We start from the raw sequence: 26814 nt of genomic DNA, 5'->3' as shown, positions 1-26814 counted from the left end.
GTTTGTACATGTCATATCATTTTTGATATATAAATTTTAAGCTATTGTAGAAACCATGTTCATTGAACATTTAGAAAATATAACTAGGCATAATTGAAAATTAAAATTTCCTCTAACCTTACCACTTGAAGATAATATAACCATTTTTAATATTATGGCATATAGCTTTTCAGATTTTTTTGCTATGAAAGTTTAAAAATGTATAAATAAATATATAGATACATGCAATGGAGTTTTACCATATGCATATAGTTGGTTAAAAAAATTAGGCTGTTGGTGTGTGCCACACCTGGGAGTGCTCAGGGGAACTTAGGTCATATGTGATCATATGCAGTTTAAGACCCTAACCTTATTTACTATTTCTCTGGCCCTGAAAAAAAATTTGGGAATGGGAACGGAATTTTGGCCTTATTTAGTAGTGTTCAAGACTTATTTTTGGCTCTGTACTCACAAGAAACTCCTGGTGGGGCATAGAGGACCATATGGGATGCCAGAAATTAAATCTGGTTGGCTAAGTGCAATGCAAGTACCCTATCCACTCTAGCCCTGTGTGGTAAATTTTTTTTGTTATTGTTTTGGGGCCACAACGGCAATGCTCAAGGATTACTCCTGTACTCAGGAATTAATCCTAGCAGTGCTTTGGGGGCCTTATAATTCTGGAGATTGAACCACTACCTGCTGTACTGTTACTCCAGCTGCTGGTAAAATTTTTAAGAAAGAGGGGCCGGGCGGTGGCGCTGGAGCTAAGGTGCCTGCCTTGCCTGCGCACGGACCGCGGTTCGATCCCCCGGCGTCCCATATGGTCCCCCAAGAAGCCAGGAGCAACTTCTGAGCGCATAGCCAGGAGTAACCCCTGAGCGTCACAGGGTGTGGCCCAAAAACCAAAAAAAAAAAAAAAAAAAAAGAAAATTTTTAAGAAAGAGAAGTTGAGGGGCCAGAGCAATGGTGCAGAGGTAGGGCATTTACCTTACAGGCAGCTGACCCAGGTCAGGCCTGGGTTTGATCCCTGGTATCCCATATGGTCACCTGAGCCAGGAGCGATTTCTGAGCCAAGAGCCAGGTGTAACCCCTGAGAGTCACTGGGTGTGGCCCAAAAAACAAAAACAAAATCAACAAACAAAGAAAAGATGAGGTAGAGGCAGAAATCTCTCTCTGTGTCACTCAGAGAATGTGCCCAAGAGTGAGTTTGTAGTACAAAAATGAACATAGACTTTCATTGTATTTCTCTTTCATCCTTCCTACCTATGAACATTCTGTTTTCATGAGCCTCCTTCTGGACCTCTGTTCCTCCACATTGAAAATAGTTTGGGTTACATTTTCACTTAAGACCCTTTATTCTTTGAATTCATACTATTTGCTGCATAGAACCTAGCACCCAAATGAGTTTAGATGATTTAGCATCTCTTAGTAACCAAACTCATGAGTTGAATTCCTCTATCTCTTATACAGAAGCCAGATAGATTTTGGACAGTGTGGAGTATTTCCTGTTTTTTAATGAAATCAAAGCAAATTCTTTTTCTTTTTTTATGGTAGTTCAGGGATCAAACCCAGGGCCTCACACATCTAAGGCAAGTTCTCTGTTGCTGAGCATCATTATTAGCACTAGGGTCAAACTCTGCTATCCCATATTTTTCTATTAAGTTACAAATATATTTCTTTATCACATTTTTTTCACGTAATTTAAAATTTTTTTAATTTATTTTTTTCCTTGTTTTTTTTTTTGGCCAGACCTAACAGTGCTCAAGAATACTGTCTGTGAGCTCAGGAATTACTTCTGGCAGGGCAACCCAGGTTGGTTGCATGCAAGGCAAGCACTCTACCGTTTTTACTATTGCTCAGGCCCATATTTTTTTTTGGGGGGGGGGGAGCTTCTGGTGGAGACCAGAAGGCCTGATGGGCAAATTCTAAAAGAGCTGTAACACTGGCCTGTATTTTTAAATATACTTGTTGTATTAAATATATATTAAAATATGATTCACTGATTTACTACTTTATAATATATAAAGCTTATTCTGATCTATTAGTGATTATAAAAACACATTCTTGTTGTTTGCTAAAGCTTTGCCTAGCATGATCTTGGAGTAAATTTTGCATATTACTTTTGAAATCAGTTGTTTTTAGCATGATATATTCTTTAAAAAAATTTTTAAAGCAGTTTATTTATTAATTGATTGGTTTGGGGCATACCTCGTGATGCTCAGGGGTTACTCCTAGCTCTGTGCACAGAAATCGCTCCTGGCAAGCTTGGGGGACCATATGGGATGCCAGGAGCAGAACCAAGTCCATCCTGAGTCAGCTGCATGCAAGGCAAAAAGACCCACTTCTGTGCTCTCTCTTCGACCCTAGCATGATATATTCTAACTAGGGAATTACATATTCAGAAAGTTTGATATATTTTAAATGAAGCAAATGATACTTTGTTCTGAAATATATATTTATTTGTGGTAAAATACACAATAATATCTCCCCTTCAAAGGACAAGGACTTGAGAAATACTATGTTGTGTAGTCAGGCAGGTTTATTTAAGCATTTATAACTCAGTTTTCTCATCTGTGCAATAAGTAGAAAATAATAACTGCCACAGAATTTTTTTTTTGATGTTTGGGCCACACCCAGTGACACTCAGGGGTTACTCCTGGCTATGCACTCAGAAGTCGCTCCTGGCTTGGGGGACCATACGGGTCGCCAGGGGGATCGCCGTCTTAGGCTAGCGCTGGCAAAGCAGACACCTTACCTCTAGCACCACCGTGCTGTTTTTTTATTTTTTTATTTTTATTTTATTTATTTTTTTTTACTGCCACAGAATTTTTGTGAAGGTTAATTGCAGATAAAATTATAAAATAGCACAGTAGGGAGGATATATGCCTTGTTCACACCTGACCCCAGTCCAGTTCCTTGCATCCTTTCTGGTCCTCCAAGCCATCAGGAATAACCCTTGAGCACTGCCAAGTGTGGCCTTAAAAACAAACAAAAAATAAGTAAGGATGACTAGTAGGGGCATTTGGGGACTTGTTTTGTTTGAGGGCCCCATCCAGAGGAATTCAGGGGCTTCTACTGACTCAGTGTTTAGGTGTTGTTTGTAGCAGTGCTTGGAGACCCTGTTGTCTGCAAGGTAGAGCACACTCTAACCCACTGAGACATTTCTTCAGCTCTTTTTGTTTTGTTTTTGTTTTGGGATTACATCAGCATCGCTCAGGTTATTCCTGGCTCTGCACTCAGAAATCGCTTCTGCCAGGATCAGGGGACCATATGGAATGCCATGAATCGAACCTGGATCCATCTATGGATGGCTGTATGCAAGGCAAATGCCCTACCACTCTGCTATCACTCTGGCCCCACCATTTCTCCAGCTCTTTACTGTATTGTTTAATGTCATTGTATTCACTGCTACTCATTACTACTATTCTTAAAGTCTTTTCAGTTATTTTCAGAATTTGTGTTATCATTGAGACCATCCTGGGCTTCTTTTTCTTCTCACCTTCAAGCTTTAACATTTCTATTTTCATTATTTGAGCAGCTTTCAAAACATATATAATCAGAAATCTATTTTGCCTTGACACATACAATTGTTTTTGTGTGTATATGTGCCTACTTCTGAAATATTTTTTCTTTTTTTAATAAGTAAATAATTGTATCACCTTGAGATATGCACAGTTACATAGTAGTTTATGTTTGAATTTCAATCATACAATGTGCAACACCCTTCATCAGTGCACATATCACACCACCAATATCCCCAATTTTCTTCCCACTTTCCTTCCTACCTTCTGCTTGCTTCTGTGGTAGACACTCTTTCTGTCTCTCTCACTCGCTTTCTCCTTGGCTTATGGTTTGTAATATTGTTACTAAAGAGATATCATGCTTATCACTTGATCTCTTTTTCAGCACCTAGTTCTTGTTCCTACTTCTTAATCTTAACTTTGTGTGAAATCTGGTATCTGTTCTTTTTCTTGAAATTCTGGTCATAGTTCCTTAAATTGATTTTAGACTTATAATGTGGAAAATACTAATCTAGTGAGACTAGGAAATGGAGTTCAATTTATCTCTGGACCCCTAAGAAGTGATTGTTAGGCAAGAGAAGGAAGGTCATGCTAATGAATTTTGTATAGTATAAAATTAAAAAAAATTGATTACAAAAAATTTCTCAAGAAGTTGGAATTTTTGGAATCTCAAGAACAAGGCTGAAAGTTTAGCCCCCATTTCAATTCGGTTACCTTGGGAAGATTATTGAACTTTATTGAGTCTCTAATAGTTTCAAACACAAACTGTATAATAGACAGTAGTAGAACAGTTAAAAACATAAAAATTTGAACCTGGGGCCCTATTTTACTCTGTTCATTGTTTTTTGCAAATCCTGTGGTTGGGATGGATGAGAAGGAACCTAGGGACAGTAGAGGCGAGATATGGGCACCCGGGTAGTAGGTATGGTGCAGTAACAAATTTATGCCTAAAGTATGTATATTAGTACTATTGTAAATCATGTTACTTCAATAATTAGTAAATAATTTAATTAAATAAAAGTGTTTTGAATTTTGTTTTTGTTTGGGAGCTACCGGTATCTGGCAGTGCTAAGATGCTACTTTTGACTTGGTGTCATTCTTGGTAGTGCTCAGGGATCAGACTGAGACTTCCACATGCAAAACATATGCTCCGCTCTTTGAGCTACCTCTCTAAAAGCTTTTTAAATAGAAATTAAATTAACAGGTTTTTAACTAAAGAACAATTTATCTTAAATTCCTGTTAAAGCAAAGGGATCTAGAATTTACTTTGCCTTGGTTTCAGTATAAAGGTCACACTTGAGTGTTTAATTTTTAATTCAATCTTGCCATTTTTGGGTGGGGAGTTACATACAAGTTTGGGCCATACCTGGAAGTGTGACTTATTCCTGACTCTGTGCTCAGAATTATTCCTGGAAGTGTACTGGGAAAAAAATGTACTGGGGTAAAAAAAAAAAATGGGGTCAGTTTTGTGCAAAGCAAGCTGTTCTGTATCTTTGACCCTTGTCTTGGCTTTTTTATTACTTCTTGAAAATTTAAAGGCTAGATCATTTAAAAGATTATCTCCTTTCATAAATTTAATTTATTTAGATTTATTTCAGATACCTTTATAAGATCAAATTATATTATCCCATCAAAATTTTCCACATACTAAATTGTTTACTTTTGTAACTATATTGAGATGATAAATATGGTAAATGGAGCGGTAGCACAAGCGGCAGGGCGCTTGCCTTGCACACAGCTGTCCTAGGACAGACCGTGGTTCGATCTCCCGGCGTCCCATATGGTCCCCCAAGCCAGGAGTAACCCCTGAGCATCACCAGGTGTGACCCCCACCCAAAGATAAATATGGTAAACGTTGAATATCAGTATTATAAAAAACTTTTATGTTTTGTCAGATAAATTTACAAGTTTATTATTTAAAAAGTTGTTTAGCAGATTGGTTTCAATTCTTCATGGCCTTTGTCTAATTCTAATTTTTAATATTTGATTTACTGTATGATACAATCTGTTTTAAATTATAAAATTATCTACTTTGTGAAAAATGCAGGTGCTTTAGTCTTTCTTTTTCTCACCATTTGCCTTTGGCTATTTCATTCATCAGCCCTTAATGAGGGAATAGAATAGGATAGAGTCGATGAAACTCAAAACTGTCAGTTTTTCTGAATTTGACCTCCTGTGGTAAGAAGATTTTTGAAAGTCGACAAAAGCTATTGAAATAAAAATGTATGTTTAGTATTCTCTTTGGATTTTGGTTTTCTATAATCAAGTGTTTATTCTGTGGGAAAATAACTGTAATTCTGTTGGAGTTCAGTGGTATACCAGAAGACGACTTAGAGGCCTTGTGAGAGAAGACTCCAGCTGTGTCTGGAAGAAACTTGCTTTGGCGGTGAACAGATGGAGTTATTCCTGGTGGGAAATTCTAAGCATGGCCAATCTTGGAAGGGGGTTTGTGTCTCAAAATATGATATACAGACAGGAATGGCAAGTAACTTGAACAGATGCTATTAGAACATGGATAGTGATTGCATTTTCTAGGTTACTTTCCTTAACTCTTATAATATCATTCCTCTTACATTGTACTCTTAATAAAATTCAGTTTTCTCTGCCTGCTTCTCTGTCTTGTCCTCAATCTCTCTTTTTAATAATCTCCTCACTGTACCCTTATGATACTCATCTCAGAAAATCCTGAACCATTTTCATTTTGCTTTCTCTGCTTTTCCTTTCTTGAATTTAGATTAATACATATAATACATGCAGTATAGAATTTGATTCTTCTGTGTGTGGAGATTCATTGTAGATTAGAAACTTCTAGACATTTATTCCTGTATCTAGCAGTCTTTATATTTTAGTATTTCAAAGTATAGCAGGATTTCAGTAATTTTGCTCAGTGTATTTTGATTATAGTCAGTTGGGTTTTTTGGGCAGGGGGAGGGCCACATCCAGCTGCGCACAGGGGTTACTCCTGGCTCTGCCAGGAAGTCGCCCTAGAAGAAAATTGCCCCTAGAAGGCTCTGGGGACCATATGGGATGTCAGGAATCAAACCCAGATTTGTTCTGGGTGAGCCACATGCAAAGCAACTGCCCTACTACTGTGCTATCTCTCTGGCCCCTGATTATTGTTTTAATAAGAAAACAAAGCCCAGCCAACATTGAATGAAATAGTATTGAATATTATCCAAGGGCTCAATTTTATTAAACTCATTTCACTTAAAGACTCAGATTTGAGAACCTACCAAAGATTAACTATATTGAATGAATAAACAAGGAATAATAACTGTAAGTAATGGAAAAACATTTTTTTAAAACCAAGATGTATATTTTACTTGTGACAGGTGAATAGAATATTTAAAAGATCTTCTGGGTAAGTGAAGTCAGCTATTTTCTATGAAGCAAAATTTTAGGATGAAAACTCACAGAAGGCAGATTTTCTGTGACCAATTATTCTAAAGTGCAAAATTAGAATGTTCTTGGTGTCAAGTTTTATCTTCAGTTCATTTAATATACTAGTATAGTATGATATCTGAAGAATTGTTATTCATACTACTCTCTGTGCTCAGGTAGGTAAGTCTTTGGGATAGATAGAGGTGGGGAGAAAGAATGGGGATCAATGGGGATACATAAAAGTATCTGATTATTAGTATCTAAGGAGAGAGAAAAAAAATAACTGGTAATTATGGCAGTAAAGCTGTAGGAGTCTAGTTTGAACAGCATTCTCAACTAATGCAGTAATTCAGCTGATGAGTGACAGAGTGGTGGCATTCAGCTTGCAGTTTTATTTGGCCATACTTTACACATTCTTTCTCCCGAGGAAATGCCCAAACTTGTAGATTCGAGTGACAGCAAGGCAGTTAAATAATCTGGGATATGAATGTGGTTTTGTTTTACACTCCAGCAGCTATAAAATCAGTGAAGAAAAGCCTGGATTCTTTTTTTCCTGAAAGGAAATTGAATGGCTTCTTTACATTTCTTCTTTGGTGGAACTCTGAATTAAAAATTTCATTTAGGGATTATTTAATTCCTATTCTTTATCTTTATCGAGAATCTTGAAGCTTTTTATAACTAAGAAAGTCGCAATTCTCTTGAGCCACAGCCAATAGCTTAACAATGATGCCAAAATTTATGTGTGGGAAAGTTGATTTCAATGAGGATAATTTAGCTGAAGTTTAGTCTAAGAAACTAGTGTTTTTCTGCCAAGTAATTATTTGCATTTCTAAAAAATGACTTATGCTTTTTTACCAAAGTTCTCTTTTTTTCAGACTAGTTACTTAAGTCATTGTCACTAATGACATTTTTTTCTATAAAAGAAACTATGTTCTTATTTAATTTTGTTAACCTTAGCTTTTAAAAAATGTATTTGACTTGGAAAGAGTTTATTGCAAGGCTTTATAATCATTTATATGATTCTTCATGTAATAAAAGTTCTTTTAAAAAGTAAAAATAATATAATTGGTACTTCTATTAAATGTTGCCTTTTGCTTGAAATAAATCCACAGCAATTAAATCAAGAACTAGAAAAAATAAAAGAAATGGAAGAACGTGAGAAAAGAAAAATAATTGCTGAAGAAAAGCACAAGGAATGGGTTCAGAAGAAAAATAAAGAGGTAAGGAGAGAAAAGGATATGTGCATAAGCACACACACATATACTCACAGAGATAAGAAGAAACACACAACATACTCTTCCTCTCTTTCCCTTTTCTTTTGCAATTTTCTTCCCATTGCGCTTCAAATGTTGTCTTATTATTGCTGGGTTTTGGGTCACACCCACATGTGCTTAGAGATTACTCCTGACTCTCTGCTCAGGGATCACTACCTGTGGGTCACAGACTGAACCTTGGTCTGTCATGTGCAAGGCAAGCACCATACTTGTACTGTCTCTCAAAACCTCAAATGTTCTCATAGATATTTTCTCTGACCTGGTATTTTATCTTTTTTTATGAAGACTTTTGGCGTTTACTCTTAGCTTTCTCTTTTCTTACCCGCTAGTTTGACTGCTACTTAATTCTGTCTGTGCAGAATTAATCCTGAAATGTCCATCTTTAATCCTCACCTCTTGGAGTCTAGAGCTCTGTTCCACCTCTTCTGTTGCGAAACACATTTTGTTAGTTTTTAACCCATCATCCCTTCATAGATCTGTTCTCCAAACTTTTGGTATCTGTTGTAGGCACTTCTGCCCTTTTGTCTTAAGCATATTAAGATTTCTCAATCGTTTTTTAGCCTCCTTCTCTCAAGTCTCCTCCCCTTTTATGATTACAACTCTCATCAGTAAACTCTCCTATCTGGTACCATTTTATCTTTCAACATTATTTTTCCTCATACTTAAATGTAAACTCCATAAGGGCAGGGATTCCCCACCACCACCATTGCACAATTCTTTGTAGGTAGATTAATACCAGAGACATAATAGAATCCCTAAAATATTTGTTGAACAAACAGACCTCTCCTCTGTGTCCTTGCCAGTCTAATCTTGCTGAAGAAATAGAATGTTATCCCCAATTTTTCACTATTATTGTTTTCTGAGTAACATTTTAACAGTCTGAATCTGACTAGTTAAAGATCTACTCTACAATCAATGCATGGCTTCTTCCATCAGTGGGCCCTTTTATTCAATGTTGTTTCTTATTGGTGTCCTTTAGGGGATACACTCTGGATAATCATGATCCAGTTTTTGGAGTGTTAATTTTAATTGAAATATTTTGAGAGTAAAAAATATTATTTTTATGTTAAAGTAAGCAAGATTTAATGAAGTAGAATACAAATTTTGTATTATTCCCCTCCCCCTTTGCTGTTGTCATTGCAGTGATTGAGTGCTTGCACAGCTGTGATGCTTACCAAGGTTAACACACTTGTGGTACTTAAATACTCATTGCCATATTTGCAAGGAGTCACACACTTTGTTGTGTTCCCACACTTGTTTGCAATACTTGAACATTGGATTGTGATATGCTACAGATTGCACTTTATTGCTTTGGCTCTGGAGATCACACATCACATAGAAATGCTACTAGGATTACACTTGGCATGTGGGTGGTGCTGAGACAAGGCAGTTCTCTGCTGTCTGTGCCATATAGGCCTTTAAAATACACAGTAGATTTCAAAGAAAAAACTATATATGCATATATTATATATAAATTTATAAATATATAAATATATATACATATATTTGGCTTGGGGGCCATACATGGTAGTGCTCAAGGGCTACTCCTGGCTTTGCACTCAGAAATTATCCTGGTAGGCTCAGGTGACCATATAGGATGCCAGGGATTGAACTCAGGATGGCCATATGCAAGGCAACATCCTAGCTACTGTGTTATAATTGCAGCCTCAAAGAAACTCTTGAGCTTTGGCTTATGCTTTCCAGACCCCAGGGATTTTTGTTCATGAGGAATTTTGAGAACCTTTCCATTTTTAATGTTTCTTACTTTTCATTTTTTTATTTTGAGTCCACACACCCAGCAATGCTCAGGGACATCCCCTAGCTCTATGCTCAAATCCAAATCTCTCATGCATAGAATATGCAGTCAGCCCATTACATTGTCCCTCTAGCCCTCACTTGCTTTTTTTTTTTTTTTTTTTATGTGATGTTTCATGGCATGGAGATTGTTCACTTTTTTTTAAAAAAATTACCTTTCTCTTTACATATCACAGCTGAGAGTATTTTCTGTTTACTAATCAGAATTTTTTTTTGAAACCTTGTTCAATTCACTTTGCAGTGATTTGTCCTATATTAGATATATCTTATTACTTTTTGGTAAGCATCTGTCTTTCATTGGAATTTTAAGTCTTAAAAATGAGAATTTTAGAAAGTTCTTTTTTATTATTACAAGTACAGCAATCTTATTATAATGAATTAATATATATTAGCTATTCAAATTAAATTTCAACTTATTGCATTCTATAGGATAACAGATTAGAAATTTACTTTTTTTTTAATAATTTTTTATTGAGACCAATGTGAATTACAAATTTCTCAGTTATATTTAAGCTACATAGTGACAGTAAAAGAGGGCAATTCTCACCACCAGTGTTGCATCCTATACCTCCACCCTTAGCTTCCTGGACTGCTAGTGTAACAGCTTCCTTTTGTGTAGTAGCTTGTAGTTTGGATCACTTGATTCTATTGTTGTTGATTTTGGGTTGGGTATTTAGATCTGATCCTTTTTTAGAGAAATTTACTTTTCATTATTTTTTTCGTTTCTTTTTTTTTTTCTTCCCTCCACTCCTTTTTTATTTTAATGTTTTTGAGCCACACTCAGCCATACTTGAGGCTTATACCTGGATCTGCTCTCAGAGATCATCACTGGTGGACTTGGTAGATCAACAAGGGCTCCAGGGATCGAACCTGGATTGGCCGTGGGCAAGGCAAATACCCAATTCACTGTACTATTGCTCTGGACCATGTCAGTGTATTTCCGATTGTGATATTCATATATTTGGAATGGTACTGCTTTTATCATTATGATCCAGGTTTTGTTATTTTTTCATGTTTTCATTGTAAGATTTTTTTTGGCACTTAATTATTCTTAAATATAATGCCTCATGATACTAATAAGAATACCAAGTAAATTCATTAACATTAATGTGACATACCTCTTATTCTTATTTAGAATTATATAAGAAGGAAGTTGGCTATAGATATGTATATGTTATAGATGTTTGTTTTAGTAAGGAATTAAAAGAAGGAAGTTGGAAGAATTATAAGAAGGAAGTTGGTTAGATACGTGTATGTTATGGATGTGTGTATTATAGCCTACGTGTATATGTTCCTTATTTTGAAAATAAATGTCTTTTGTTGTTAATGTTTGTTTCCTTCCATAACCTCAGAAAGAATTATTTGTGAATACATGCCTGAATCAAAATTAGTTCATGTGGTAATGACTAGGCTTTCTATGGTGCCCTTTTTGAAATTTTAACAGTAAAATTGAGTAGTTTAACAGGTACCAAGTATATATTCTTCTAAAAGCTTCTCTTATCTGCTAACTCCATTAAGCTCATTTTACCATCCATCCAAACATAGTTGTTGTTTGTCTAAGTATGTAAGATACTGCTGAGAAATGATATATTCACTGTTTTAATTAGCAACAGCAGACGTAACCCAATTATTTGAGGAAAAGTTATTTTCTTCTGAGGAAAATGGCTTACCCCAACATAAATCACTAATTATTGAAAGCAAGATTCCATAAGGTTGACTATAGTTCAAAATGAATTCTGAGAAATTAAATTTATGTACTCTGCAGAACTCTTGTGTATGCTAAGGAATAATTGATTACACAATTTTTTTTTCTTGAGACATATCAGATTTCTTGTTTCAGTCTTTGTTAAGGTTTACCTCTGTTTGGCTCTTTTCCCCCTGGTTCTTTTCCTGTCTGGCATCTAGCTTTTTTTCTACTGTTTACATTTCATGGTGTGTGGTCCTGTACTGCCTCCAGCTTCATTCAAATTTTAGCTATATCTATGGTGCTATTTTTTTTAAGTCTTGTGCACTGTGTTCTATCAAAAAAGAAATCAGACAAAAAGAATTTATGTATCCATTAGCAAAGCTATTTTTTTATAATAAGACTAAGTTATTAACTCCTTCACACAAGAGAGTTGTCTCATATCATATTCTTAATGTTTGTGTTGCCATAATAATTCACTCTCTAGGTTTGTATTTTATTGTGTGTTATTACATATTTCATAAAAAGTCCTTTAATTTCATTGTTGAAAATATTATTTAAAGATAAAATTTGCTTTAGTTCTCAAAGTGTGGTACTAATTTTTAATGTAAAATTATTCCAAATATACAAAATATGATTGATAGCACCAGTTCTTCATTTATGAACTCAGTATTTTTCATGTTTAAGAGACATTAAAGAACAAATACAGAAATTAAGTTACTTTAAGTAGCCAGCTGTTTTACTAGTTTCTTCTAGTTGCAAGAAGCAGCTGTTTTCTTAGAGCACCAAATCATGAAGAAAAGAAGATCTATTGTGCTCTGTTACAGTGAACTGGAATTCTAGAAAATCTGAAGTTATAGTCTGTCTATTACTATTTTTCTCTGAGAGTCTTTTGTTGACTAAAAACATTTAATTTTTTTATTTTTTCCTTTTTCCTTTTTGTGCTACACCCAGTTATGCTCAGGGCTTACTCCTGGCTCTGACTCAGGGAACACTCCTGGTGGACCCAGGGAATCATTATGAGGTACTGGGAACCAAACCCATGTGGGCTGTTTACAAAACAAATGCCATACCTGCTGTACTATCATTCCAGCCCAGCTTTTCATTTTCTAGTTTAAATTCTAAAATTTTAAAATTTTTAAATTTTAAGTTTAAATTTAACATTTTAAAATAAATGTTACTGATTTCATTGGAGTCAGAGCAGTAGCTCAGATGGCTGAGCTCATTCATACTATATGGGAGACTTGAGTTTGGTCCCCAACACCGTATTGTTTTTCAACCACAGTTGCATAAGAGTTGACTGTTTGTAAGAAAAGCAATTTACTTCTGTTCTATCTTTATAGCCTCTAAAAGGGCTATTTTAATCTTGATGGTATACTTATATAACTCCAACCAGTAATATAGTCATGGCTTAGTGCCTTAAAACCACCCCAAATATTTCTTTGGACCCCTTTGTGCTTAATGTACTTAATCCTTGCTTCCCACTCCCAGCTAGTTGTAGCTCTAAGGAAACTATTAATCTACTTTCTGTCCTTGTCAATTAGATGTGCCTTTATTAGAATTTTATGTAAATGGAATCATAGATTATATATGTGTTGGGATTCTCTCATACTGTTTCCTGATATATCACCTAATAAGATTATTCCTTTTAAAATTAAAAAAGTTATTGAATTACAGTGAATAACAGTTATTCTTGATTAAGTTTTAGGGATACAATGTTCCAACACCAATCTCTTTACCATTGTTTACTTCCCTCAACCATTGTCCCCAGTTTCCCTTTACTCCTTTAGTTGTCAGGCACCTTTCCCCTCCACCATTGTCCTAGTGTTCTCTTCCTTAACTTACCCTTCCCAGTGGTATGCTTTCTACTGAAAACCATTTTTCTTGTTCTTCAGTTCTCTTTCCTTTTAGACATTTATAATTTTCCTGATAAGTTTCTTTTTATATTTCCCACATGAGATCATTGTGTCTGTACTTTTTCCTTTGACTAACTTCACTGAATATGATACTCTCCAGGTCCATTCATATATCAATAAATTTTATGACTTCATTTTTTCATACAGCTGAGCAATATTCCATTGTGTTTATATACTATAGTTTGTTTCTTTATCCACTCATCTGTTCTTGAGCGCTTGGGTTGTTTTCAGATTTTGGCTATTGGGAATAGTGCTGCAGTGGACAGAGGAATGCAGATGTCATTTCTGCTTTGTGCTTTTGGCCTTTGGGGTATAATCCCAGAAGATGAATTGCTGGATCACATGGAAGCTGAATTCCTATTTTTTTTTTGAAGATGTTACATTGTCTTCCCAAAAAACGATGGACCAGAGGCATTCCCACCAGCAGTGAATGAGGGGTCCTTCCCCCCTGCATTCACACCCACACTGTTGTTCTTTTTTGATGAGCATTTGTGATGAGAGGTTATATCGCATTGTTGTTTTGATTTGTGTGTTCCTGATGATTAGTGATATAGAGTGTTTTTTTTAATGTGCCTTTTGGCCATTTATATCTCTTTAAGGAAGTTTCTTTTCATCTCTTCTCCCCATTGTTGAAAGTTCTACCAGTGCTTTATGTATCTTGGATATTAACTTTCTATTAAATGAGTGGTAAGCAAATAATTTCTCCAGGTCTGTGTTTGTATTTGGATCATTGTTTCCTTTGAGGTGCAAGTGTTTTTTTTTTTTTTTTTTATTCAATGTAGTCCTATTTGTTTATCTTTGCTTTAACTTGCTTGGTCAGTAGTGTTTCATCTTTGAAGATGCCTTTAGCTTCAATGTCATAAAGAGTTTGTTCTGTTTCCCTCTATACACCTTATGGAGTTAGGTTCTGATATTAAGACCTTTAATCTATTTTGATTTGACTTTTCTGCATCACATTAGAAAGCAGTCTGAGTTCACTTTTTGGAGTGTGTATGGCTCACCAGTTTTCCCAGCACTACTTTATTGAAGAGACTTTGTTTTGCTCCACTTCATATTTCTTGTGCCTTTATCTAAGATTAACTGATAAAGTGCCTGATGGTCTGTCTTTATACCTAATTATATTCCATTCATCTGAGGGTCTATTCTAAGCTTGTTCTTGTTTTTGTTTGCTAAGTGATATCCTATTCTTTGGAATACCAGGTTGTTTATCCTTTCATTGGTATACAATTGGGTTGTTTCCAGTTTTGGAGAGTATTATAAATACTGTAACTATAATAAAATGCAGGGGTTTTTTTTTGTTGTTTTTTGTTTTTTTGTTTTTTTGTAATGCATAGAAACTGATATGCTGGATTATATGCTAAATGTGTTAAATTTTGTTTGTTTTTGGTTTTTGGGTTACACCTGGCAGTGCTCAGGGGTTACTCCTGGCTCTACGCTCAGAAATTGCTCCTGGCTGGCTCAGGGGATTATATGGGATGCTGGGATTCGAACCATCGACCGTCAGCATGCAAGGCAAATGCCTTACCTCCATGCTGTCTCTCCGGCTGTTTAATTTATAAGAATTTGCCAAACTAGGCCTGGAGAGATAGTACAGCGGTGTTTGCCTTGCAAGCAGCCGATCCAGGACCTAAGGTGGTTGGTTTGAATCCCGGTGTCCCATATGGTCCCCTGTGCCTGCCAGGAGCTATTTCTGAGCAGACAGCCAGGTGTAACCCCTGAGCAATGCCGGGTGTGGCCTAAAAACCAAAAAAAAAAAAAGAATTTGCCAAACTTTCTCTCTTTTTTGAAAGTGCATTTTAGGGCTGGGGAGATCATTCAAAGGACTAAAGTATGCACTTTGCATACAGGAGATTTAGTTGTTTTTCTCAGGCACCTCTTGATATCTCCCCAATCCAACTCCAGATTTTTTCCTAGAGATGCTCTTGAGAATCACTGACTGTGATTTCAAAACAAAACAATATATAAAACAGGGGCAGGAGTAATATTATAAGTATTATATATAGGTTGTATTGGTATTATAGGTGCTTGTCTTGTACTTCTCTGGCCACCCATCTAGTTTAATTTCTGGCACTGTGTGGTCCTCAATTCCCCTACCTGGCAAAACAAACAAATAAACAAACAAGCAAAAGTTGTATATTTTATGTTCCTGCTACTATTGTGTAAAGAAAAAATCATCTTGCCAAATTTTACATTATCATTGTTTTTCATTTTATACTTTTTAGTGGGTGTGTTTAGAATGCCATTATTTTAATTTTTTTTTCTTTTTGAAAGTGAATGATGTTTAGCATTTGTTCATAAGCTTATGGTATTAGTCTAGTCAGAGCTGCCAGAACAAAATATTGCAGACTGAAATGGTTTATACAACAGAAAAATTTGGAGTTGTTTGTCCAAAATGGAGGTTGCTGTTTAGTTTCTTCTGAGGCTGTGGACTCCTTGGCTTCTCACTGTACCCTCACTATACCCTTTTTTCTCTCTTTATCTTATGGCTCTTTTCTCTTATGAAGATATCAGTGTTATTTGTTTAGTTACACTCCTACTATCTCATTTAAACTTAGTGACTGGGGACAGAGTGATAGCGCAGTGGTAGGATGTTGGCCTTGCACGAGGCCAACCCAGGTTATATCCTGGTTTGTTTCCTAATGTCCCATGTGATCCCCCGAGCTTGCCAGGAGTGATTTATGAGTACAGAGCCAGGAGTAACCCCTGAGTGCTGCCACCAGGTGTGACCCCTCTAAAAAAAACACCTTAATCACTTATTTAAAGGTCTTGTCTTTTCAGTTTTGTTGAGTAGGGCTTCAGCATGAACTTGGTGAGGAACGCAATTCAGTTTCTATCACTTTTTCAGTTTTATATCTCTTTGATTTGCTGGGTGTCCACTTTAGTTTTTGCAGATTTTGTGAGAGATTTGTATGGAGTTTATGTTGTAAACTGTCTTTAAATAATTAAGCTACATAATGTCTCTTGTTTGTTTTCTAACTACTTTATTTAAATGACTTTTCTTACTGGTATGTATTAAAAGAATGGAAATTTAAAATTTCAATCCAGTGTGATATCTTTATATTTTCCTTTTGTAGCTTATGGTTGTTTTTATCATACGTAAGAAATATTTTTTGTCCCAAGGGTGTTAAACATGTTTCCATAGTCTTACTCTAGAAAGCTTAACTGACTAGCTTTCTTTTGTGTGTGTTTGGGTCCGGGGTGGGGGGATGGAAGGGATGGAGGGGAACTCCTTCACAGTATTTTTGATGCAAGGGGGCCCCCTCCTCTGAATCATTGCCAATCCAGCTGATTCTTCCTGTGGCAAGCCCAAGGATGTGGTGCTGACTGGCCTTGAGGGTGCCAGGGATCACCTAGGCCACACAGGTGGTGCTCAGGAGCCTCAGAGCCTAATCTGGTAGTGCTCTCCCAGAGCCTCCTGGGATACACGCTGTGAAATGTCAGGCATGCACCCTGTATTATTTTTCAACCCTAGCTTTTGTTGTAGTATTTTGAGTTGATTTTAGGTCTGAGTTAAGGTCAAGGTTTATTGCTTTTGCATATGGTTATCCACTTGTTCCAGTACTATTTGTTGAAAAGTTCATCTTTTCCCTATACAGCTGTCTTTGTGCTTTTGTTTAAAATAAACTTGACATAAGAAACAGGAAATGGCCTGCTTGACTATTGTTAACACTATGGGGATTGTGTTAAATACAGAGATCTACGGGGAGAAAATTGCCACTTTAATCACATCACATTTAAATAAAATAATGTCACTTTTAAATTGACATTATAAAGTGAAGTAAAATAATTTCACCTTTAAAGTAAAGTAAAACGACAGAGTACATGCCTTGCATGTGGAAGGTCGAATTTATTCCTTAACCGCAGAACTTCATTGTCCCTCTAACATTATCAGGAGAGACAACTTAGCACTTACAGTGTGGCCCCAAACAAAAAAAAAAAAGTGGGGGCCGGAGTGGTAGCACAGCAGTAGGGCATTTGCCTTGCACACAGTTGACTCGGCACAGATCTCGGTTCGATTCCCAGCATCTCATATGGTCCTCCGAGCCTGCCAGGAGAATTTCTGAGTGAAGAGAGCCAGGAGTACCCCTTACCGCTGCAAAGTGTGACCCCAAAATAAAAGAAAAAAATTGAAAGAAAAGATTAAATTTTAAGTCACTGATTTTTCTTTGCAGTTATCATCTTAAACTTCTCACAGAAATGCTTTTTAGTTCTCAATGTACAATATCTTTTTGTTTTTGTTTTGTTTTGGGGTCACACCCAGCAGCATACAGGATTACTCCTGGCTCTAGGCTCAGAAATCACTCCTGGCAGACTGGGGGAACCATATGGGGTGCCAGGGATTGAACACAGCTTGACCATGTGCAAGGCAAACTTTTTACCTGCTGTGCTATTACATATCTTTTGTTATATGCTTTCTAACATGAAATACAAATAGTTGGAAAATTAGTTTGGCTTTGGTGTTTAAGATCTACCTTTCTATATAGCACTGGATTTGTTTTATATGAGATATTATTTGAGGCTATTAATTTAGTTTTTTGTGCTCTACAAAGATACTTTTTTAAAATTACATTTATTTTTTTTTATTTTGTTTTGTTTTGTTTTGTTTTGTTTTGGAGCCATACCTGGCAGTACTCAGGGCTTACTTCTGACTCTGCACTCAAATCATTTCTGGCAGGGTATAGGGGATCTATATGAGGTTCCACGAGTCAAACCTGGGTTGACTGTGTAAGGCAAAGAATCCTCTACCAGTTGCACTATATTTCCAGTTCTTTATAGTGTATTTTCAAGGAAAAAAATTCCTTTCTTGGCTTGTATTTCTTTGTTCCAGGGTAATAGATATGGTATTTGTTTTGTCAGTACTTTAAGCATTGGGCCTATATTTTTAACCTCTGGTACATAGATATACCTGGTTCATTTGGTTATTTACATGTCTTGGTGAGCCATCTTTTATTGAGAATGAAAAAATATAAAAAACATCGTAAACAATCAAGTGTTTTCCTGTCAAGGACCAGATAAGTATTTTAGGCTTTTCAGGCTATAAGGTCTGTTGTCATTACTGGACTTTTCTGTTGTAAGCAAAAGCTACCTGAGATGTAATTATGTATGTGTTTTTTGTTTTTATATTTTAATAAAACTTTACAAGTACAAGTGACTGGTGGAACAGTTAGGTTGAGGCCTATAATTTGCCAACATCTGGTGTAAGACTTGTAAGAATTTGCCTTTCTTTACTCATATAAGGAAATTCCAAAACATTTATTTGGTAAAGATTTAGCCAAGTATTCATAGTGGCAAACTATCTGTTCTAAGGAAATACATATACATGGCCATTACTTTTAGGGAAATGTTTTTTATTTTATTTTTATTTATTTATTTAGTGGTTTGGGAGGGTCATACCCATTGGTGCTCAGAGGTTACTCCTAGCTCCTCTCAGGAATCACATATAGCTGTGCTTGGAGGACTTAGATGGGATGCTGAGGATAGAACTGGGTGAGCCCCATGTGAGGCAGTGCCTTACCTGCTGTATGATAGCTCCCATCCCTAAACTGTTTTAAAAAGTGCTAACAACTTTACGGGTTTGAAATTTCATTTTACTAGTTGATTAAGCCAGTTGACTATGCTAACAATCAGCTAGCACCCACTATTTTTAAGCTCCCTACCAATTTATTTTTGTACTTTGGTGAGCCATATCTACTGTCATCAGACTAACAACTCAGCTGGTAAACAATGTGGAAAATACAATTACAAGAATGTTATACATTTTCTCAAGCCCCAGTATGTTATCACCTATTTTTAAGAAATTACTAGTTTAGAATGACTTCACTTTGGAGAAGTCAATATTTAGTCTTGAACATGTATGCTTTTCTTCTTCTCTCACATTTTCTAAATAAATTTATTTTAATAAAAAAAAATTTTTGGGGGGGGGTCACACCTGGCTGCACTCGGGTTACTCCTGGCTCTGTACTCATGTCACTCCTGGCAGGCTCAAGGGAACCATATGGGATGCTGGGATTTGAACCAGGGTCTGTCCTATGTAGGCTGCATGCAAGGCAAATGCCTTACCACTATGCTATCGCTCCGACCCTTAATAAAACTTTTTCTTCATCTTGTTCTGCCTCACAAATTGGAGGAGAAATAATGGAGGGTACCAAGACCAAGCAGTTGTATGAACATCTGAGTAGAAATAAAAAATGATCAGACTTAAACACCAAATCCAAAGCCAACGACAACAGAATCGGCACCCAATCAATCTACAACAAGCTAGACACAGGGGACCACTTATACTAGCAGCCTGGGGGTCAAAGGAGGAGGATATGGGATGTATGCTGGGAACAGGGGTGGAGGGAGGACAACATTGGTGGTAGGAATGCCCCTGATTCAATGTCACTATGTATCTAAAATATTACTGTGAAAGATTTGTAATCCACTGTGGTCAAAATAAAAAACACTAAAAAAAAATAAACATACACACAATCTTAGAAAAACTTACCAGACTTGGGATCATAAATATAAAGATTTTTCTAATTCTCAGAAAAAAATAAAACTTTTTCTTTACTAAAAAAGGAAATAAATAGCTAGTTAACATATTACTTTATATTTTAAAATCAGTTGTGTGAGAATAATTTCATGCAAGAATAATTCATGTAGTTTAATTAAAATTCCTCTACTTTTATTTAAGAAAAGAAAAGAAAGGGAACAAAAAATTAATAAAGAAATGGAGGAAAAAGCAGCAGAAGAACTGAAGAAAGAACATTTACAGGAAAAAGCAAAAGAGAAATATCAAGAATGGTTAAAGAAAAAAAATGCTGAAGAATGTGAAAAGAAGAAGAAAGAAAAGGTTATTTTTATTAATATACTGATTTTCCTTAGAGTACATGATATGCTTTTGTAGTTTTATCAAATTAAGATATTACGCATTGATTTTTTTCAAGCAAGTACAGAATTTTTTAATTAAAATGATTTTTTAAGTATTAGGAAATTGTTTTTTACTATTATAAGCTACTTTTTTAAATCAACAAATTGCATATTTTTTCACTTGTGTTATCTCCTTTTGGTTAGAAGTAGATAACTCTTCCTCTGCTATGCTCATTGTATTTAATTTTTCTCATATCATAAAACTATAATTCAGTATTTATGATGAGTAAGTCACTGGGATAGGAAACAGGAGAATGATTAGAACCCGAATGACATTTTTAGCTGTATTTTGTCTTCTCATTTTAAGGAAAAAGAAAAACAACGGCAAGCTGAATTACAAGAAAAGAAGGAAATAGCAGAAAAAAAATTCAAGGAATGGTTGGAAAATGCGAAGCATAAACCTCGTCCTGTTGCAAAGAGCTATGGTTATGCAAATGGAAAGCTCACAGGTTTGTTTTCTTGTTATGAAGTAGTTTACACAAATACAGTTTGAAGAGCCAGTATTATGTATTATAATTCTTTTTGACAGAAATGTTCTAAAACCATATTTTTAATTTTATAGCGTATTAGATTATATAACATGCTCTTCCTATGGAAATAGTGAAGTTTTAATTTTAATTTATTTATTTTGTTTTTTGGGGGGCTACATCCAATGGTACTCAGGGGTTACTTCTGTCTCTAAGCTCAGAAATCGCTCTGGGCAGGCTTGGGGGACCTTAGGTAATACTGGGGATAGAACCCAGGTCCGTCCCGGGTCAGCCGCATTCAAGACAAATGCCCTAACACTGTGCTATTGTTCCAGCCCATTTTTCAAAAATCTTTTTTGGGGGGCGGGGGCACACCTGTTTGACGCTCAGGGGTTACTCCTGGCTATGTGCTCAGAAATCGCTCCTGGCTTGGGGGGACCATATGGGACGCCAGGGGATCGAACCAGGTCCTTTCTTGGCTAACGCTTGCAAGGCAGACACCTTACCTCTAGCACCACCTTCCCGGCCCCTTTCAAAAATCTTTTATTAATATATTTAAAGATCATGATTACAAGATGTTTATAATTGGGTTTTAGTCATATAGAAGTATACCCCCCCTTCACCAGTACACCATTCCCAACCCCCTCATGTGTCCCTTCCCATTCCAAAAAAGGCAAAGTAATAATTTTTAATATTAAGATATGTAGAAAACCTTTTTTACTTTTCTTAGCTAATAAAAGTTTAGTCATAATATACTTAAGGGGTCCTTTTTTTCTCTTCTAACTGTCTCTAAGGCAGGGCTTCAGTGTCTTCGGCACATTCTTTTGGCAGGATAGGATACTAGACAGCACATGAATCAGACAGCACAAAACCGGTTGGCCTTTAGGCTTGGTCTGATTATAAATGGCAATGCAAGTTTTCCTTTGTGCCTCACGTTGGAAGCTCATACCTTGCTGACAGCTGCCTTCACTTGTTTAAGTGATTTATTATTAAAAATACTCCTATTCTGTTTTGTTCACACAATAGAACATATTCCAGACTTTGTTTTGACCATCTTGGTGAAGTGCCTGTTGACATATCTATGTAGTCAAAGTGGGTTGCCAAAGCTGAATGACACATTCCTGCTGTCAGGATTTCACCTCTTGAACGTGTTATGGAGGTCATCCATTATTGCTACTGATCATGAGCTGCTCCTTGTTTTTTCTTTCTTATTTGAAAAAAGGGGTCATTAGCTGAGGATATAACCATTGACTAGTGTTTTTTTTTTAAAGCAAACTAATAAGTAAAATATTTTAATATGTAACATAATAAAATATTACATACTACAAAAATTATATAATAAAATACATAAAAATGTTTGTGTATATACATATATATTTGTAAAAGTAGTTTTTGGACTTAGGGTATAGATTGAAGGCTGAATGAAGCCTTATGTTTTACATCAGAGACCCTAGGTTCATTCTCTATGCTGTTCTATGGCCCTTGAAAAGCAAACTGGCTTGTTTGTTGACCTAGTATCATTGGGGGTGACCCTTGGGATTTCAGAACATTGTTTGGGGTGCCCTACCCTCTCTAAAAAAATGAAATGTTTTCTTGATACTTGTAAACATTCTAGTGCTCTTAGCTTTATTAGTTTGCAGTTAATAATGTGATTACAAAGCAAACAAGTGTACTATACCACCATGATCAAAGAGCCTCACTAATATCCTTGTCACTTTAGTCTACCTTTCTTAATCTCCTTTGCCCCATGGTTTGGTATTATCAGTTGTATGCTGAAGTTCAAGAAATCAATATTAGATATTGGCAAATCCCTTGACTTGTTTCTTTTTGAATATATGAGTGAGATAATGCAGTGTTCTTCCATCTCCATCTAACTATTTTATTAATATCTGTTTGCATTGTAGCAAAAGGCAAGATTTTGGCCTTTCTCATAGACAGTGATAGCTTATTTTATCTTATAGTCTATAACTTCTTTAAAAGTTCATCTGTTGGTAGAAATTTCTATTGTTTTCATATTGTGGCTATTATACACAGTACTATAATGGTATAGATGTTCATATATATTTTTTAAGTTAATATTTGGTCTTATCTAAACAACATTCCAACCAACAGTTAATGAGGGTTTTCTCTTTCATTGCATCCTCACTAATTCTGTTTCCATTCTTTTTGATATTTGTCATTCTCACTGCTGGGAGGTAGTGTCTTTTTTTGTGTGTTTGTTTGTTTAGTTCTTGGGCCACACCCAGTGACACTCAGGGGTAATTCATAGCTCTTTGCTTAGAAATCAATACTGGCAGGCTCGGGGACCATATGCAGGGGATCAAACTCTGTATGCTATTGCTCTGGCCCTGTAGTGGCTTATTTTAATTTGCATTTACCTATATGATAAATATTTTATTATATGTTCAGATGATTAGTAAGCTATCACTTTATTTTCTTTGAGGAAGTTTTCCATTTTTTTGATGGAATGACTTTTATTTAGTCATGGATATTTGCTTTTTGTCAGATGTATACTGTGCAAATTTTTCCCCCACTTAATTGGGTGGGGTTTTCTTTGTTTTTGTTTCTTAACACCACATCTGGGGATACTCCCAGGATTTTTGCTCAGGTCCCTCTCCCAGTGGTGCTCTGAAAAATATGTAGTACTAGAGATTGAATTTCAGTCTCCTCACTTGCAAAACATGACCTTAGCCCATTGATCTCCAATCAGTCTCTCTGCTCTTAGGGTGTTTTTTTAATTTTATACTATTAACTTACTATTTTTGTCCAGATCATCTTTACAGATTATGAAGTTTGGTGCTTGAGAGATAGATAATACAGTGTGCAAGGTACTTGCCTTATTTGCAGCCAACCTGAGTTCAATCTCTGGCATCCCTTATGGTCTCCTGAGCCTACCTGGAGTGATTGCTGTGTACAAAGCAAGAAGAAACCCCTGAGATCATTGGGTATAGCCCCCCAAAACAAAACTAACTAAAAGCAAATTATGAAGTAAATGAATTACCTATAGTTGCAAGGAAAATTGGGGTTTGATTTGTAAAATGTTTCTTCAAGATTAAGTGTCAGACATTACAACTATTTAAATATTTCATTTACATCTCAGTAGGATAGAACTCTATAATTAGTTATTAAAATCACAGTGACATGAAATTTTATTAGAGTGACAGTAATTTAGAACTTCACTGATATATATATATATTTTTTTTCTATAAAGCTTAGTGTCAGACTACGGGAAAATAGTATACATTTAGTTTCAAATAATTATGAGAATTACTTTATTTAAGAGTTCTAAAATTGGGGCTGGAGAGATAGCATGGAGGTAAGGCGTTTGCCTTTCATGCAAGAGGTCATCGGTTCGAATCCCAGCGTCCCATATGGTCCCCCGTGCCTGCCAGGAGCAATTTCTGAGCATGGAGCCAGGAGTAACCCCTGAGCACTGCCGGGTGTGACCCAAAAACCACAAAAAAAAAAAAAAAAAGAGTTCTAAAATTAATTAAAATTTGTATGTAATTTGCTTATATATTAAAGCATTAACATTCATTTATTGGTATAGAATTATTGGTATAATGGTATAGAATTACCATTTATATATTAATATTTACTCTAGTATTTATTGTGTTTGTAAAGTCAGTTGATACAAATATGAGTTAAAGTTTGGTTTTGAAAGCACCAAATTGATTTATTTATAGTTTTCTTTGATTTCAAGGATTTTTTTTTCTTGTTTTATTTTTTTTACTAATTTCAGGTTTTTACAGTGGAAATTCATACCCAGAACCTGCCTTTTATAATCCAATTCCCTGGAAACCAATTCATATGCCTCCTCCCAAAGAAGCTAAAGATCTATCAGGGAAGAAGACAAAACGCCCTATGATAAGTCAGCCAAACAGGTCATCACCTTTGGTAATTCACAAAGCCAGAAGCAATCTTTGCATTGGAAATTTGTGCAGAATACAAAGATAGTACCAAGAGAGTGGAAAGTTGCATGCTTTTCATTTTAAAAATCAGAAGTACTTATTTACTACTCACTCAGTAATTTAACATGTGATGTAATTAGTGACTTCAAATTTTGCATTTGTGTATGGAGTCTTCATACTAAAGTGAGGAACATATATTTTTTTATTTTTATAAATGTTTCAGCATTGATTTTGGCATATTGTTTTATAGAATAAGTAGCTGAATAATAATTGTATTCTATTTAACTTGTCTTAAAATTTACTGTAAAACCAATAAAACTTAAGTTTTTCCTATGTTCTTTCATACTGTTTATTTTTTATGTTTCTAGAATTTAAGGTTTAAATTAAATTGTTTACTTCTAAGCTGTGAAATAACTTTTAGAAAATCCTACAAAAGTTAAAAATTCTACAGTAATGAAAATATGTCTTAATGATATTTGGTGTACTTTTTAATGTAAATAACTAGCTGCATATATATTTTATAATAAAAAGAAAGGTTGAGATTTTGTTTTTAAGCCATACTCAGTAGTGTTCAATGCTCAGGAGTAACTGTTGGCAAAACTTGGGTACCACCGGGTGTCAAAGATTGAACCCAGACTTCCTACATGCAAAGCCTGTTGAGTATCTCTTGGCCTGAAGGTTGAGGTGTTTGAAAAAAAAAGTTTATTTGTCATTGAGATAACAGTTATTTGCATCATTGTATATATTTTAATGGACTATCTTTTAAGAAAAAAAAATCCACCTCTTCAAAAGTAAAATGTAACACTATACCCAATGCCAAATTGCCAGTATTTCTACATCCTAGTCTTTTGAATCCCTGCCTCCAATTGTGCCCACTATGTAGTAACTGTTTTCTGTCAAGCAACCTCAGCATTGTGGTATTAACAAATTTTTTTGTGTTCTGCACCTCAAGTTAATATGTAGTAATTTTGAAATACTAATAAAATGTTATAGCTTGCTATTATAAAGTCATATATTAGCTCTAAATAGGTTGCCAAAATGATGTTATCAGGGCATTATTACTATTATATTATTGTTATCATTTAGGTTGGGCATCATACCTGGTGGTGTTCAGGTGATAACTAATTCAGTGTTCAGGCATTTCTTTTGGCCATGCACTGCCAGAATGGTATTAGGTCTTTTACATACAAATTATGCACTCTAGCCCTCTGAGTTATTCATTTGGAATCCCATTATTGCATTATTTAAAATACCAAGTGTTGGGGCTGGAGTGGTGGCGCTAGAGGTAAGGTGCTGCCTTGCAAGTGCTAGACTAGGACGGACCGCGGTTCAATCCCCCAGCATCCCATATGGTCTCCCAAGCCAGGAGTGATTTCTGAGCACATGCCAGGATTAACCCCTGATCGTCAAACAGGTATGACCCCCCCCAAAAAAAAAAAACTTATTTGGAAAGGTTGGTATCACAGGTCTTTTTTAAATAAATATAAGTTAAGTAGTCTGAAAAATTACTAAACTAATGCTCTGTTATTCTCAATAATGTTTAAGTCTTGTGTTTATTTTTTAGGGGTTGGTCAAGAAATGAAAATTTGTTGTGGTAATATGAAGTTCAGTTAGTTCATTTAAACATGACAGCAATTCTATATTGCCCCTTAATTGTGAGGAGAAACTAGAGGATACTCCACACCAGCCTGACTTCAATGTAGGATGTGCATATTCCAGGATCTTTAATACAGAAACCTGATGCCAACAATAGGACTGCCTGAAAAATAAAACTGTATTGGCACTACAGACAATAACTTGAATTGAATAAATTAGTTTGCCTGGAGCCTAGAGTTGGTCTTATGCCAGGAAACTTCAGGGATAGGGATCTCCTTGTATTTAGATCAAGGCTTTTCCTTTCCACGTCCCACCATGTTTTGGTGGGCCTATGCAAACAATATTTGCCACTCTAACA

General features: G+C 35.6%; 1 protein-coding gene and 1 non-coding gene across 2 annotated transcripts in view; one reads left to right on the top strand and one right to left on the bottom strand.

The window, feature by feature from the left end:
• Window positions 1–25182, top strand: part of CCDC34 (coiled-coil domain containing 34) — a 29991-nt gene extending 4809 nt beyond the window's left edge. The window contains exons 3-6 of the mRNA XM_049780963.1: window positions 7994–8101; window positions 20247–20405; window positions 20790–20931; window positions 24692–25182. Coding sequence (XP_049636920.1) covers window positions 7994–8101; window positions 20247–20405; window positions 20790–20931; window positions 24692–24906 — 624 coding nt within the window. The 3' untranslated portion in view covers window positions 24907–25182. The remainder of the gene's footprint in view (window positions 1–7993; window positions 8102–20246; window positions 20406–20789; window positions 20932–24691) is intronic.
• Window positions 1862–1924, bottom strand: LOC126019220 (U7 small nuclear RNA). The gene has a single exon (XR_007498962.1). It is a non-coding gene; the product is annotated as a U7 small nuclear RNA (small nuclear RNA).
• Window positions 25183–26814: the final 1632 nt, after the last annotated feature.

This window comes from Suncus etruscus, chromosome 9, assembly GCF_024139225.1.
Source record: "Suncus etruscus isolate mSunEtr1 chromosome 9, mSunEtr1.pri.cur, whole genome shotgun sequence".
Taxonomy (NCBI): Eukaryota; Metazoa; Chordata; class Mammalia; order Eulipotyphla; family Soricidae; genus Suncus; species Suncus etruscus.
This window is presented reverse-complemented; position numbering and strand designations above follow the sequence as displayed.